Source organism: Vanacampus margaritifer, chromosome 16 (genome assembly GCF_051991255.1).
Source record: "Vanacampus margaritifer isolate UIUO_Vmar chromosome 16, RoL_Vmar_1.0, whole genome shotgun sequence".
Taxonomy (NCBI): Eukaryota; Metazoa; Chordata; class Actinopteri; order Syngnathiformes; family Syngnathidae; genus Vanacampus; species Vanacampus margaritifer.
The window spans coordinates 19,297,653-19,314,560 of NC_135447.1; the positions used below are offsets into that span (position 1 = coordinate 19,297,653).

Sequence of the window (16,908 nt, forward strand, 5' to 3'; positions counted from 1 at the left end):
TGAGTCCAACAACTGGAACCATTTAGCCGTAGGTTTAAATGGAATCATTGAGAAAAAATAGTTTATTTTGGGTAAAACTTTCATTTTAATGGTGGCTATTCGTCCTATTAGAGAAATAGGAAGATTATTCCAGCGCTCCAAGTCACTATAAATGTTATCCAGAAGTGGAGAAAAGTTTAAATGAATTAAATCAGTTAATTTAGGTGAGATTTTTATGCCTAAGTATTTTAAATTACCTATAGGAAATGAGTAGTGTGGGTCCTGGCTTGCAGGGTTCCATGAATTGTCTTCCCCTAGCGAAGTAGCCGGCTTTTCTAAATAAAGTAAGATGTCATTGGCATATAGATTAATTTTATGTTCTGTTACCCCAGAGTGAATTCCTTGAATCCTTCTTTCCTGGCGTATGGCTAATGCAAGTGGCTCAATAAATATTGCAAATAATAAAGGGGATAGTGGGCATCCCTGTCTTGTGCTTCTCTGTAAAGTAAAGCTCTGAGATATAATCCCATTAGTAGTAAATGTAGCTTTTGGAGAATCATATAATACTGATACCCAGTGGATAAATGATTTCCCAAAGCCAAATTTATTTAAAACAGCAAAGAGGAAGGACCAGTTTACTTTGTCGAAAGCTTTTCCTGCATCCAATGATATAATAACTGCCTTTTTATCATGCCGCTGTGACATGCTAATAAGGTTAAAGAGTCTCCTAATATTATTAGTAGAGTGCCGATCTTTAATAAAGCCTGTTTGGTCGCTATGAATAATTTTCGAGATTACTGTTTCTAGTCTAGATGTGAAAGCCTTAGTGATAATTTTAATATCACTGTTAATTAGTGAAATCGGACGGTAACTTGATGGAAGGGTGGGGTCTTTTTCTGGCTTTAATAAAAGTTTAATTGCTGCTGTATTCATGTGTGGGCGTTCCCAACCGCTTCTTCGATTGAAAGTGACACACTGCACTGGAAGACACGGTGCCGTTCTTTACATGGTTCTCCCTCGGTGGAAGAGCTTAAACAGGCGGAATTTGAGATAATAAAATTATGTAAAAAGAAAAGTTTTACAGAAGAATTATACAGCCTGCAGAAGGGTGAATGTGTGAAACGAAGCAGTCACATATACAAGCTCTGTCCCATACTGGATAAAGGAGTGTTGAGAGTTGGAGGGTGCCTTAGTAATGTTGTCATGCCTGAGGAGTCTAAACATCCAGCTATAATACCTGTTTGGCAATAAGAGCAGTTCACAGTGAAGTAGCATCATCTCTGGACACTGGTTAATTTATTAATGACCTACGACGCTTCATTGCAAGAAGAGGACAGATGAAAGAGCTGCGTCCCGACAATGGCACTAATTTCATTAGAGCAGAGAGAGAACTGAAACGAGCCATAGAGCAATGGAACCTGGAAAAAATCAATGATACACTGAAGACATTTAACATTTTCAATTTATATTTTTACTGTTTATGAATTTACTTATAAACATATATTGGAATATAACTGTGTATTGTAATGAATAACACTGTGATGATGTTGTTGTGAAGTATATTGGAACTTTTCACTCCCTTCCAGCTGGTGAGATAGGAATGTACATGGGAGTCAAGTTCTCAAGTTCTCATGGAGATAACACTGTGGGTCTGAGGGAGTCAAGGTCGCATGGCATTACCTGTCTAATCATATATTTCCGGCTTTGGACGGGGAACTGGAGTAAACATGTCAGTAAATCACTTGTCTGTCTATTATAATTACTAACCCTTTGTCCAGCCTCAGAGGAGGAGTATGCTTTTTCATCTATAAAACGACTGTGTGTTTTCATATTGACACACTCGAGGCTTAACATCACCTATGTTATGAATGTAAGCATTTACTCTTGTGTCTTTTAAGAGCTCTTAAAATAAATTCTTTATAAAGAAGGCTTCTTCATCAGATCTCATTTTTCAATTATTTTTGAACACACAAAGATTACACTTAATATAGTAATCAAATAATACCTTCAACACCCTCCTTGAAAGACAAAAAAAACACACACAAAACGCTCTCTATTGCCGAGTTGACAAGATTGAAGCAACAACAGAAATATTATTGGCGCTAGCGTCCCCTGGTGGTCGGAGCAGCAAACAAGTCTCCATACATGCATTTGCAAATCGCTACACGCATTCGTGACTCCTGCACGGCAGGACTGTGACAAAAGTCACATGTAAAAATACAGTCAATCAAGAGACGCTTTACAGGTCAAAATTATATACGGATTTAAATATGTGTTTACGCATACAAATCAGTGTACAAATATGCAGATTTATGTCACACATTTGTGACTTCAGTCACACATTTGTAGATTCACGTTGCGTATTCGTGACTTTGGTTACGGTTACAAATGATTTTTACATATTTGTGGATCGAAGTACGCAAATAAAAGTTTTGGCACAATAATGGCCCCATATGCGTGTGTTTGTTGACTAACGAATCGTCTGGTTTCCGGTGCATGGTGTGGTGAAATGTACGTGTTTTACTTTGTGTCGTCACACACCCCAAAAGTAACTACCCCATTTTCAAAATGTAAAAAGTAAAAGTACAGATATTTGAATTTGAAAAGCAAGAAGTAAAAGAGAAAGTCACCAGAATAAAAAATACTCAAGTAGATACCTGAAAAACTAATTAAATACACTTTGTTACTTCCTGGCGCTGCTCCATCAGTAAGTGAATGTCAAACCAGTGTGAAGCAAAACTTAATGTGCCTTAATTTTGCTTTAATAGGTGGAAAATTGCAACCATTTTAGTAAATTGAGAAAATAGATTGTACATAATGGTTAAGTAAACTCAACATAATGAGGATTGATATTTTTTATTTAACAATGTCAGGTAAATTACATTTAGTAAATTCAACAGAATAATGTTGAGTAAATTCAGCATAACACTGTGTAAATTCAACACAACTAACTATATAACGTGGTAATAAATTAAGAACATCAGCAAAATTTTAGTCATCCAACATTCATCCAATTTAAATGAAATAGTTGTGGGACCGGTTGCCGGAGCATATTAATTCAATCTGATGTTGTAGTTCCTTGAGTGCACTTTAAAAACTTAAATTGTTGGCTCAACTTAAAAAATTGAGGTAACAATTTGCATGCATCTTTTGAAGTTTCAACTCAGCCATCATTATAAATGCCACAGGAGTACTCAAGTACAAAAACGTGATGTGTTTTGTACTCTAGAAGGTTACTTAAGTTGAACCAACTTAATTTTCAATGGAAACTGGTGGGGTTCAAAATATCTCCAACAAGTTTAAGAACCACTGCACTTATCTATTAAAAAATGCATTCCGTCTCAAGGCCGAATGTGCAAATGAGCACAAATAAATATGATGAAGAGAACAGTAGTGGTCTACCAGACATGCATCCGCTTCTTCTACTTCCTGCATGTCTTGCATGAAAACCCCAGATCAACTCATTTAGTTGGGGATGGGCATAAATTTCATCAGGACATAGAGAGTTGTTGCCTGTACATGGGAAATATGCAACAAGAATGTTCAGTTCCCAGAGGTACCAGCTGGAAGAATATAGCTTATTTGAAATTAGCACAGCTGGTTTAAAATTATTGCTTTCTGTCCACTCTCATGGCCTGCTTTCTTGATTTAGCACAAGCAGATGAGCAAATCTAGACTCCAACTTGTAGACTCAACAGCCAGCAATGGGAGGTGACTTTTATTATAGTTCACAGGATGTCTGACTCCTCTTGAAGTACTGAAATTTCAGGCTTTAGGACCTGGCAGGGGAAGGATTTTTTCCCTTGGATACATGGGCGGGACATCCTGGTAACAAGACTCCAGTGCAGAGATTTTTGTTCACATAAAACTGAGCTTGAATCCTGCAACTCTTTCACAAAACTCTGCCTGCAGGCACCAGAAAGATATACATCATTTAAAACAGTCCAAGGTGTATTTGGAAACAGATTTGGGAACAAGCGGTGGAATCACTGAAAGGACCTAATAAGGTAAGATAAAAGTATAAATAGAGGGTAGCATTGTGAGGAGTGTTCAACTCCTGATTATTACCCAGGCATGTGAAAAAAGATCACAAGTTTAGATTTAGGACATGCACCAGTGATGCCATTGTAGGCTGCATTGAAAAAAGTTGTAGTAAATTATGCACAGCCACAGCCTAATCCTAACCTTTGAGATTTGAGTCTGTTTGACCCATTTTCAAATATGTTGCACATATGTTTTCTTCATATTACTTTCAAAGTGGTTTTCCATAAATTTGAGTATCCGTTTTTTTGTGTTTTGTGGCAGCTATGTAGTTGCCAGCCATTATACCACTGACTTGTAATGAAATAGAATATACTGTACATTTACAGAAATATGACTCATGTAACTTCCATTTCAAACTGATTTTTCTCACGTCACATATATCTAAACCTTGTAGAAATAATGATAATAATGCATCAGATTTATATAGGACTTTTTTGGACATTCAAAGATGCTACACAATGGATTATTATTAACCATTATTCACACACTCACACATTCACACTCTGGCACAGAGAAATGCTGTGATTGTTACCATTCTTTGCCAATCAATTAAAAATATATATTTTTTTTAAAATCAGATAAATTGCATATGTAAATTGACCACAATTTTGGCTAAGATACGCCTACGTGGCTGTTATGTAACACTGTCTTGCCTTGAGAGATGTTTGAATTACATGCCAAACTCATATCACAGATATTATGTTCTAAATATATTACAAAGAAAAGCTTTATTGCTAGAGCACAGTCAGAACAACCATAATTTAGAGCAGCCCCAATTTATCCATATCCTGCATATTGTCTAACAATATTATCATTAACTCAATATAGTGCCCTCATTGAAACATTATTTTTGTAATATTGTAAAATGGGAATTTTTGTTGTCAAGATACTTTGTTGTCAACAGTCTAAAGTAACTAGATATGTCGCTCGTCCCTTTTGATCTATTTAGTAATTTATTTATGTATCTACTTATTTATTAAAGAATCCATATAATAAAAATCAACTTTTGGAGATTTTATCCATTTAGAAATTCTAATTAATCAGCAAAAACGTCGCCAAAGTGGTGTTTTCCTCCGTTCACCCCTCTCTGAGAAATTCTAGGTCATTCTACTCTCCAAGCACCAGCCTCTCTCAACCCAAGAAAACGATCAGGTCCACACCAATGTTTTTTTTCAAGGCTAATACCGATACTGATTATTAGTAGTCAAGGAAGACAATAACCGATATTTCAAGCTGATATTCATTCGCAGTAAAAGCGTTAAAAAAACAACAACTTTTTCTTTTAATTTCAAACGTATGAAGAATTGACAGCTTTGTATTGAAATTCTAAAAAAGATTGCAGGGAGCTTCCAGGATAATCAGCATATGAGCTAAGTTAAAAACTAACCAAGTAAATTTTTCTCTAAAGTTTTCTGCTGTAAAATAAGGTTTTCAAACTGTCTCAACTTATTTATTTATTTTTAATTTTAAAAAATAAAAAATGGAGGGAGTTTACAGTGTCAGCATCATTTTTTATAAAGTGAAAATTTTAATAAATCCATGAAAGAAATATTCCCTGTAGCTCATTGAGCGATAAATGCATGCGAATGTATGTAGCTAATTTGGGGTTTTCGTCAGGGTTCGTAAAAGTTTTAAAAGATCTTCCCGGACAGTGAAAATTTGAGTATGTTTGAAATGTCTTTGTGACAAATAAAAACTGACAGTGAACATCTTACAAATCCTGATGAAAACCCTAAATTTCGTACGTTCGCAAGCATTCATTCACACACTGCAAAAAGGACTGTTAGAAATTTTAAGAAAAAAATATAGTAAAATAAGAAAAATATTACTTCAAATAAGCAAAATTATCTGCCAACAGAACAAGAAAATTTTACTTAAATTTACCTGTAAGATTTAGAAAAATAAGAAAATAATACTAAGCCCATATCAACCTGCGGTCTTGAAAATAGTATTTTCAGACTAAAAACAAGTAACGCCGACTTTTTTCAAGCTGTAATAAATATAACTATTTTCTTAAAATACGTGATTATTTTTTTTATGCTTGGATAACTTAGCTTGAGTGTCAAGCAGGGGAGGTAACAGGTCCCATTTACTTCGTCATGACCCAGCCATGACTTGAACTCACAATCTTTAAGTCTGAGGGTAGGCACTCTACCACTAGACCACTGAGGTGGTACTGAAGCAAGGAAAAATGAGCTTAGTAAATATAATAAAATTAACCATATTGCACTCGTCTGTTTTCATACTTTACTACTTTTTTCCATTTATCATATTACTAGATTATGCAAAATCTTAAAATAAGAAAATTTATGAAACCCCAGTTCAGTGCCTTTGATGTTGGTTAATTGTCATCTTAAAATGCGGGAAATGCTTGTTTTAATCCTCACAGTACTTAAAACTGTCTGTTAACACTCAATGCCCAAACTGCTTGATCAAATAAGATCCATCCATCCATCCATTTTCTTAACCGCTTGTCCTCACAAGGGTCACGGGGGTTGCTGGAGCCTATCCCAGCTGGCTTCGGGCAGTAGGCGGGATGCACCCTGAACTAGTTCCAAGCCAATTGCAGGGCACACAGAGAAGAACAACCATACTCACAATCACACCTATGGACAATTTGGAGTGTCCAATCAACCTGTCATGCATGTATTTGGAATGTGGAAGGAAACCGGAGCACCCGGAGAAAACCCACGCAAGCCCAGGGAGAACATGCAAACTCCACCCAGGAAGGCCAAAGCCCAGACTCGATCTCTCGTCCTCTGCACTGGGAGGCAGACGTGCTAACCAGTCAGCCACCGTGCCGATCAAATCAGAAAATTAATTAATAAGTATCTTAAAATAAGCACAATGATCTTGCCTGACAATTTCATTTTAAGTAAAAAATAACTTCAAATCAAATCAAAATGAGCTAATTTAAGTTAAATTTAAGAAATTATATCTTACTTAAGATTTTAGTTTTTGCAGTGCAGCTCGGTGAGATACCAACCTAATCGGCCTTTAGATTTGTAAAAAGGCCAATTCCGATATTTGATAAAACTAGGGATGCATGATAATATCGGTGGCCGATAATTATCGGCAATTATCAACCAATTTGACGTCATACAGATAAACCAGATAATAAAGAAATCCGCCGATAATAATTGACATGCCATGTTGGGCCATCTGTTGTAGTTGTGGCTCAAATTGTGCCCAATTCCTCAATCCCTCCCCTCTCCTACAGTAGTGTTGCATATTTGTGACATCATAATGGGCGTGACCTCGTGTTCACAGCAGATGCATTATGGTGACATGGCAGTCGCCAGTGTGGGCTTTCTTTACTGTCCTGCTATGGAAAATAACTATTTAACCTGTATTATAAACATAACAAGTTTATACTGTATTGTGGACACTTGTATTTTCTTTAACAATGGGCTTTACACTTCTTGTACATAAAGTAGGGGTGTGAATTGCCTAGTAGCTGAAGATTCAATTCGTATCATGATTCATAGGTCACGATTCGATTAAATACGATTAATCCCGATACCAATCTATAAATTGATTATTGCGATTTTTTTTTACTCAAATTTAGAAAATACTAATCAGTAAACTTGTACATGTATACTGTAAGATTTGTATGAAAATGTATTTATTTATCTGAAAATTCAGGCTTATAACTGAACCACTGCATTTAACAAACAGGTTCCAGTCTGTTTCATGTTTGAACAGCACTGAAATAAAATTTTAAGGCTTAATGTTCATTAATATAACATTCTTACATGCTTAAAGCGTGAACCCTAAGTAAGATGTTTTGTTGAATATTTCCATAAAAAATTTATGTTTAAAAATCGATTCGGCCGCATATCGAATCGATTCATGAATTGCACGCTGTAATATCATGATATATTGCCGGATCGATTTTTTCTAACACCCCTAACATAAAGCAATATAAGCCTGCTCGAAACAGACTGCTTGCTTTCCTGTCTAGCTGACCCTCCCTTTCTCCTCCCAAAACCTAACCAAGCTGCATAAAAATCTTCCCATGATAATTTACTGCGCAGACTCTCACAGATCTTTTCTTGTAGACTGCTCTGTAAGACTTTTTTATTCATCTCGCCTAACTACTGAAAATTCCACAACACTCGCATATTTTTGTTGCATTTTTAAAACGTGACTGTTTCGTTTTGGCAAACTCAAAATTAGTTCCTGGTTGTCTTTGAAGCAGATATATAAATCAAATTAAGCTTCATGGTGCTTTACACAATGTTTCAATGTATTTGTACATTGTACATTTGTAAACTTATAGTAGGACTTGAAAGTATTTTTGTATTCAAGTTAATTTTGCAAACAAATATTGGCTTACTTATTGATTATCGGCACTTTCTAAATTATTGGTTTATCGGTATCGGTTGAAAATAGCATTTTCGTGCATCACTAGATAAAACCAAATATCAGCACCGATTATCGGCACACCTGTGCACTAATCATGGTGTCTAATCAGCATCTTGATATGGCACACCTGTGAGGTGGGATGAATTATCTCGGCAAAGGAGAAGTGCTTACTATCACAGATTTAGACTGGTTTGTGAAAAATATTTTACAGAAATGGTGACATTGTGTATGTGGAAGACGTTTTAGATCTTTGAGTTCATTCCGTAAAAAATGGGAGCAAAAACAAAAATGTTGTGTTTATATTTTTTATACATTTTTTATTTTATCTTGAGAGAATTTTTAAGCTATATCACCCACCCCTACTGTGCGTCTGTCTTCTGGGTTAGAAAAATAGCCAGCAAAATAACTCATATTTCATAAGAAATTACATCGCCATGGTGTAAAAGGTAAGATTTAATCATATACTGTATATTCCTATAGTTAACGGTGGAATGACTTAAAATAGCGTGATATGGACCCTCTGTTAATATTCTTAAAAGGGGGCTGAATGGACAATACTGCTCCCGAAACTATGTCACTAACTTGACAGCAGTAACTTGGGGGCAAAGAACATTCCAAATGAAGACAGACAAAATATTCATGCAGACTATTTAGCCTTTTATTAAACTGTAGTACAGACGCTCCCCACCTTACGAACGGGTTACGTTCCGGACGATCATTCGTAAGGTGAATTTGTTCGTAAGTTGCTTCAGTGCTATATTTTTTATTATAATTCATGTTTAAAGCCTATATAAGTATATTGAAGGTTTATATAAGTATGTTTAAGGCTTGTACAAGTAACCTGCATTGGTTTGTACTGAAAAAAACTTTTAATAAAATGGAGAGAATACGTACAGTACTGTACTGTACTACGTATGTTAGAGAGAGAGAGCAAGAGACACACACAGTATGTACATGTACGTAATAAGATAAATAAAATGAAGTTTAACTTACTTTTGGAAGATGTACTCGATGCTTAAGGAGATGATGGAGGAGGAGGAAGAGGAGGATTTTATATCATGAGAGATTCTTCGTCGTCGCTGGAATCGGCTTCAAAAGTTATTTCCTCCTTCATGGGGACCGGCGTTTCTTCCTCCTCCTCCTCAACACGTTGCTCAGCCTCCAATGAGCTCTCACAGCGCCAAGCGTTGGTATTAGCGGCGGAAAGAAGCACTACGCGCAATGCAAAATCTAACTTTCAGCATCTCTTTCCGAACATTTTTCGACATACTGTACGCGCAGACATGTTCGTATGTACCGTTGTTCGTAACTCGAATGTTCGTAAGTAGGGGAGCGTCTGTACTGTGACATCATTGTGTGATTTTTGTCTCCTTCACATCTCACTTCTTCATCTCTCAGGTTTTCACTTAGGCTCTGCACCATGTGGCTAAATCTGGTCGCTCTGGCCTTCCTGGCTACTGCAACATCGGCTGCCACGGCTGCTTCTGCTGACAAAGTCCTTAGTAAACACGCCATCACGCTGGCTGACAGCAGCGCCAACTTGGCTTTCAGTCTTTACCAAGACATGACAAAGGAGAAGAACATAGAAAACATCCTCATTTCTCCTGTGGTGGTGGCTTCTTCACTGGGTCTCGTAGCTCTTGGGGGGAAAGCCTCGACTGCCTCTCAAGTCAAAACCGTTCTGAATACAGCCAAGATAACAGACGAGCAGCTGCATTCTGGCTTGGCTGAGCTCTTGACTGAGCTGAGCGACACCAAGACACGTAACGTCACCTGGAAGATAAGCAACCGTCTGTATGGACCCAGTACTGTCAACTTTGTGGATGCCTTTATGAAGAGCAGTAAAAAACATTACAATTGTGACCAATCAAAAATTAACTTCAAAGATAAGAAAAGTGCTCTGAATGCCATCAATAAATGGGCTGCCAAGTCCACTGATGGCAAAGTGCCCGAGGTCACTAAGGATGTGGAACAGACTGATGGCGCAATGATAATGAACGCTATGTTTTTTAAACGTAAGTATGAATATTACTTGTAGTATCATCCCTCTAACTTTCCATACAGCTTATTGCCACTTGGGTTGCAGATCTCAACTGACTTCGGGACTGTACAATCACGGGAACAGTATCGGCGACTCAAAATAAGTCTGCAAGTCAAAATTTGCACATTGCACTTCATCAAAACACAATGAATAGCAAAACTGAGAATTTCTCCATAATTGAACCACTGAGACAAACTAGCTAGCGACAAGCTTCGGCTGGCTTCTATGCAGCTAAACATGCCGGAGAGTAGCTTCTAAATCAGAAATCAGTGCCTCCATTTTAATAAGCTATGCTTCCGTTAAAGGAAAGACGGCGAAGCCATACTTATTGCTAAGCTAACTGAAGATTGACAGGGTGGAACGTGAGTTGAGGGATGGTGGACCCAAATGCAGGGAAACAGGAATCAAGTGCAATGCGTGGGGTGTAATTTACCATAGGGAAAAAGGTGAGCAGATAACTATGACTTGATGGGACGTGACTGGACTAGTCGCCATGACTGGACAGGACGTGAGTAGACTGGTCGCCATGACTGGAACGGAGCGTGGCGTGACAGGACCTGATTTGCCTGACTTGACTTGCTGTGGAGTGGTTTGACTTGGCTGGGGCTATGGCTTCTTGGCTGTGACGAGGACAACTTAGCTGTGGTGATGGCTACTTCTCGTTGACAAAGGCTACTTACGGCATACGTCAGCCAGGATGATTGGCCTATTCTTTAAGTATTAATATGATGCATAATATTAATAAGATCATCAATGTTATGTGTCTTTTTTTCGCAGTAGAGTCCTGAGTTTTGATTTTGAGGTCTGTTCAACAAATGTTCTCAAAATTACTGAACGGTGGAGCTTGTTTTTCTTTCTTTCTTAATTTAGCTTAGCTAAAAGACCATACAACCCATTCAGAACTACTAAATTTAAACTGAAATTTACATTTGTGTTTGAAATTGGCCGGTGTTCCTAGACAAGAAAATAAAGTTTGCTGCTAGGCACATTAATTTAAGAAATATAAACAATTGATTATATCAAAAAGGCTAACCAATTATTTATTTGTTGTATTGTCATATTCTTATTTTTTAATAAAACCCTTGTTTCAGGTCTCTGGGATTAATGTGCAAAAAAAAATTGCTACTAAAAATTAAAAAGTTGTTCCTCAAACAAAGTTATTGATTAGTAAAACTGGTATCATAAAATTTAAGTATCTGACTATATATTGGACTGGGTGAATTTAGAACTTCCTTGAGCCGTCGTCGTCTGTAGTAGCGGTGTTGGGGTATGATCCTAGGAGCTATGTAGTCAGTGAGCTTTATGGTAGGGTATCCCAGGGACAGGGCTAATAGCTGAATGGTGAGACCAGAAAAAGCACAGCTGAGATTCATTTTGATAAAAAATACTATTGGACCACATTTTTTGTTCTTTTTTTCCACAGCTCACTGGGATGAGCAATTCCACCACAAGATGGTTGACAACCGTGGATTCATGGTCTCGCATAGCTACACTGTCTCGATAGAGATGATGCACCGCACAGGTAGGTTGTCCAGTGGTGTAGGATTACACGGCATTGTATAAAATTTCTGAAATATTGGTAACCTTATTATCTACAAGGGTAAATACTACATAGTAAATTCTGTATAAATTTTACTATTTAGAGTGGGACCAAATAGAGACAGTTTTAGAATAATATTTACACTTGAAAGAGAGTAAAATAAAGAATTGAAAATAAATAAATAAATAAATAAACTCACTCAAGGGTTGAGGAATGAACTCATGACCTTCAGCTTGGGAGACAGCTGACCTATTCATTGAGCCACGCAGTTCCTGCTATGATAGCATATCTCTTGTCAGTTGGACTCTTCGTAACTCCAACAGCCCAAAACCATTTTTGGGCTCTTGGTCTTTTCTTGGATATACGCAAACAGTAGGAGGGACATAGCTCAGGTAGTAGTGTGGCAGTCTACTAAGCTGAAGGTCATCAATTCGTTTTTCAACCATTGAATGATTTTCTCTTTTTTTTTTCTCCAATACTTTACTTTACTGACTTCCAAGTGTAAATATTACTCTAAAACTGAGTCTCTTTGGTACCACTCTAAATGGAGTCAAATTTGCTCAAATTTACGTGACAGAATTTGTGCTGAAAAGTGCTTGATCTGTTGATCATTTTGTTGATTAAACAATGAATCATATTTTAAAGAGAGGTATTGATTTCCATTTAACTAATGTTCCCCCCAGCCATTTTCACTAAAGCAACCCCCTTCGCTCCCGGCTGTTTTACTGGATTTTCTGGCCCACAGATTATTGTGTTCTATTGCTATAAAAACATGGAACCTACCGACAGAAAGATTAGAGTCTCTTCTTTCATTTTCATTTTCAAAAATATATTTGTACCTGTTTCCTTTTTGCAGCAATTAGCATTAGAATATAGGTTTAATCATTATTCACAAACACTGGGCAAAAGAGCTTTTTTGCAACATGGCTCTGTTTGATCTCTTATACTCTGCTGCCACCTGCTGGTCGTTTTTTGTAATGACTACCATTGCTTTAAGCAATCTCTTCAGGTCAGAGGCTGCATCGAAGCCTAAAAAAAACATTAAAAAACGTATAAATACGTTTTTGAGACCGTGGCAATATTTAAAATAGAGTGTTTTTGTACGTTTTGGGGAGCAAATGAGTTAATAGAAATTGATAGTACAGAAAATGACAGAGGTTGGCACTTCCATTGTTACGTCGGCCCGTCATTGACAGATACCCACCTTTCGGCGAGTTTTGTTTTGTCTCTTATCTGTTATACAACTATCTGTCGCTTGTCTTGTCCAGGAGTTAGTAACTCAATGGGACTTTTCCTGGTTAAATAAAGGTTAAATGAAAAACAATGAAAATGAGTGCTTCCGAATTTTCGGCATTTTCTTTATAACGCGAAGTCTCTGATGAATTCACGGACTGTGCACCATCGGAAGCAGGTTTACGTCCATCGATCCGGGTCAGTACAGACGATCATTCTCAGTCTGTGTATTTTTTCAAGGCTCCACATCATAATTTACTCTCCGATAATGTGGCCATCCGTCAATGACTGAGAGAATGAGGTGCCCACCTCACTTAGCAAATATTATCCAATCAGAGGCACCAGAGGCAGGTGCTATATAGAGGATAATATTTATACCATACTGATTTACTTTATTAGGTTTTTATGACTTCTATGATGACACAACCAACAAGTTGTCCATCCTGAACATGCCACTGGCTCATAAGAAGTCTAGTGTGGTGTTCATCATGCCGCATCAAGTGGAAAGTCTGGACAGAGTGGAGAAGATGTTGAACAAGAAGCAACTGGAGACATGGCTGAGTAAGGTGCAGCAAACAGCAGTGGCTTTGTCTATGCCCAAAGTCAGCATGGAAGTCAGCCACAAATTGCAGGTAATTGTCAACCTAAAAACTTAGATTGAAATATTTTATAGTTTATGCTGCCTAATCTATCCATTCATCCTTAGAAACACCTTGAGAAGTTGGGCCTGACAGACGCAGTGAACAAATCCAAAGCGGACCTGTCTAACATATCTGGGAAAAAGGACCTCTACCTGTCTACTGTCTACCATGCAGCAACCATTGAGCTGTCCACGGAAGGAAATGAGATGGACACTACCATCTTTAGCTCTGACAAGCTGAAGTCCCCCAAACTGTTCTATGTAGACCATCCTTTCATCTTCTTGGTGAAGGACCAGAAGACGAACTCCATCCTGTTCATTGGCAGGATGGTCAGGCCAAAGGGTGAAAAGATGAGAGATGAATTATAACTACTAATTGACTTGTCTATATTTGTGTGTGTGCACATGTTTGCGTGTGGGAGAGAGAAAGAGAGAATATGCAAATATGTTAGTTAGTGAGAGAGAGAATATGTTAGTTTTAAAGGAATACAAGGGCATTTTCAACAGAAAGAAGATATTTTGTCTATGATTACTAGGGGTGTGCCAAGAAATCGATTTTTATAAGAATCGCGATCCTCATTTAGTACGATTCGGAATCGATTTTAAATGTCAAAAAAATCGATTTTATTTAAATTGCACTTGTCTTGCCCTTGTATGTGTGTGCCTTTATTTTACACTATTGGGCCACTTAGGGGCAGTGTGTTTCCATGAGTTCTGATACTCTGTTAAGTTGTAGCCACATTAGAGAATAGAAGGAAAAAGTCACAATCAAGTTATGCCAATAAAAGTTTTTTTTCAGCGTAGGAAGCTTCTCGGTAAACATTCCTGAAGCGTTTTGTATGAATAGCCATTCTTTTGAGTGGTAAAAGTGCCGCGAGTAGCACGCATTAGCAATTCAGACTGGTGCAGATCATGACGATTCTCTGTACATTTATAAATTGGAGCAGAAAAAATTGTCAATCAAATCATTGTGAATCAAAAATCGCTCTGAACCGGAAATCAATTCTGAATCGAATTGCAGACCCAAAAATCGGAATCGAATTGTGAGACAGTCAAAGATACCCACTCCTAATAATTACTGTGATAACGTCATTATTTTTCATGAACAATTGATACCGTTAAAAACTAATTTTGCCACTTGCTGTCAACTGAAGATGGCATAACCTGTGCTCCGGAAACAGGTAATAACCAACCAAGGCTAAGTTTGCTGACCAAACCCAGAAAACAGGTGAGCCATTAGTGGCCTATTTCCTCAGCACAGGTGATGTCATCTTGAGTCGACGGCAAGTGGAAAAATGTGTTTTTAAAGGTATTAATTGTACATGAAAACAAGTTATTGAATTAATTCTGGACAAAATATTAACTTTTTACTGCGGAAAATGACTCAATGAGTCAGTTATCCCATTAAAGCAGGGGTGTCAAACATTTGGCCTGCGGGCCAGATCAGGTCCGCAAAGGGGTTTTATCCGGCCCGCGAGATGATATTTTAAAATAATTTTTTTTAGTAATGTCGGCCGAATTAAACAGACAGCTAAAATCAAAACATATACATTTGTCATTTCACAAGCAATCTTCAGATGAGCAATACAACTTGTACATGGAATTGACTTGGATGTCATTATTTTACACACAACCTAAAGTTACGGTTTGTTGTAAAAACAAACTAAAATAAAGATCAACATAAATTAAACATAAACATGCTGAATATGACACACATTCAGCTACTGGTAACACAAACACATATGACATGACTTAACGTTCTATAACTTCTTTAACTGCACCACACAATGCATTCTGGGAACAATATATATGCAAAATGAGTAGATATAACATGCCCGGAAGTTAGGCCTGGCCTGCAAATAGTGAAGATATGCGTATAACTGACGGCAATTGTTTTTAAGTTATACCATGATTTTACTGGTCCAGCCTACTTGGCAATATTTTTCCTTCATGTGCCCCCTGAGCTAATATGAGTTTGACACCCCTGCTTTAAATTAAGCACATTGATACCATTCCTCAAAGATCTGAATAGAAATATATGTCTTTATATATATATATGTCTTTATTCGGAGCATCTATGAAGACTATTATTTGGTGTAACATTGTAAAATGACTAATTAGTTGAATCTAATGAATCTGTGTTAGTGTGTCAGCCTAATATGGTTTCTGATGTGGTCATAAATATTGTCGGTTTTACCCAACTATGAAAAGTCCAAGATGACTACTCTTCCTTTTACCACTCTTTTTCACTTTAATTTGGTCAACATTGGTTTGATATGAGCTATCCCTGCTAAATACAATTTGACTTTTGAAACGTTTCTGTTGTTTGTCTTGACTTTTGATTAACATGGGAAAAAAAATAACCAAAAGGTATTGAAAATATTTGGTCCAGGCATGTCCACATTGCTTATTCATCCACGATTTGTGTCTGTGTTTGTAGTGGCAATTAAGCCTTGGGCGTGTCTGCGGAATGCAGGTTTTCATGGGAATTTCAATAAGACCATGAAATACCACAGAGGGGGGATTGTGAGCCCTCTGGAATGTTTCAACTTAAACCGACAGTTGTAATATTTAGCACCATCTAGTGGTGAACTAATAATTCATTCAATTAAAAAACCCACTATTGATTTCAATAATATGAAAACATGTTCTATCATATCAATACGACGGCGTATTAGGGCCACATATAAATTTATTTTATTTATTTTTTTAGAGCGCGGGGGCAATATTCCAAGAAAAAACGTGCAAATTTTCCACTAGATAAAATTGCAAAGTGGCAAATTTGCGAGAAAAAACTCATAAATTTGCCACTTTATAAAGTGTCAAATTTGCGCAAAAAACATCAGAAACTTACGAGAAATACACCTAGCATACCTATAGTCTGATGTGAGAATTTGATGGTGGTTAATGGGACGCTGTTTATAAAATAAAAAGGCAGGATGGAGACGGATTCATTCTTCACTCAAACTTTACTCATCATACACGGCAGCAAGAGCGACAACACTTCCTGATCCCCTATCAGCTGACTAAACACTAACCAATTAAAAACTAGGATACTTTAGG

The 16,908-nt window shown here is 37.2% G+C and overlaps 1 protein-coding gene across 1 annotated transcript; it reads left to right on the forward strand.

Moving 5' to 3' along the window:
- The first annotated feature begins 3,840 nt into the window (after positions 1–3,840).
- Positions 3,841–16,163, forward strand: serpinh1a (serpin peptidase inhibitor, clade H (heat shock protein 47), member 1a). Its single transcript, XM_077547502.1, has 5 exons — positions 3,841–3,986; positions 9,790–10,406; positions 11,856–11,954; positions 13,605–13,837; positions 13,912–16,163. The coding sequence occupies exons 2-5, from the start codon at positions 9,812–9,814 to the stop codon at positions 14,212–14,214; spliced, it is 1,230 nt and encodes a 409-aa protein (XP_077403628.1). The 5' UTR covers positions 3,841–3,986; positions 9,790–9,811; the 3' UTR covers positions 14,215–16,163.
- Positions 16,164–16,908: the final 745 nt, after the last annotated feature.

What these genes read in the sequence shown, in the direction of transcription:
- serpinh1a (XM_077547502.1), top strand. Translation starts at nt 9,812, where the DNA reads ATGTGGCTAAATCTGGTCGCTCTGGCCTTCCTGGCTACTGCAACATCG. An exon ending in GAACGCTATGTTTTTTAAAC is followed by an intron (nt 10,407 to 11,855) that starts GTAAGTATGAAT and finishes TTTTTTCCACAG; the next exon opens with CTCACTGGGATGAGCAATTC. An exon ending in AGAGATGATGCACCGCACAG is followed by an intron (nt 11,955 to 13,604) that starts GTAGGTTGTCCA and finishes TTACTTTATTAG; the next exon opens with GTTTTTATGACTTCTATGAT.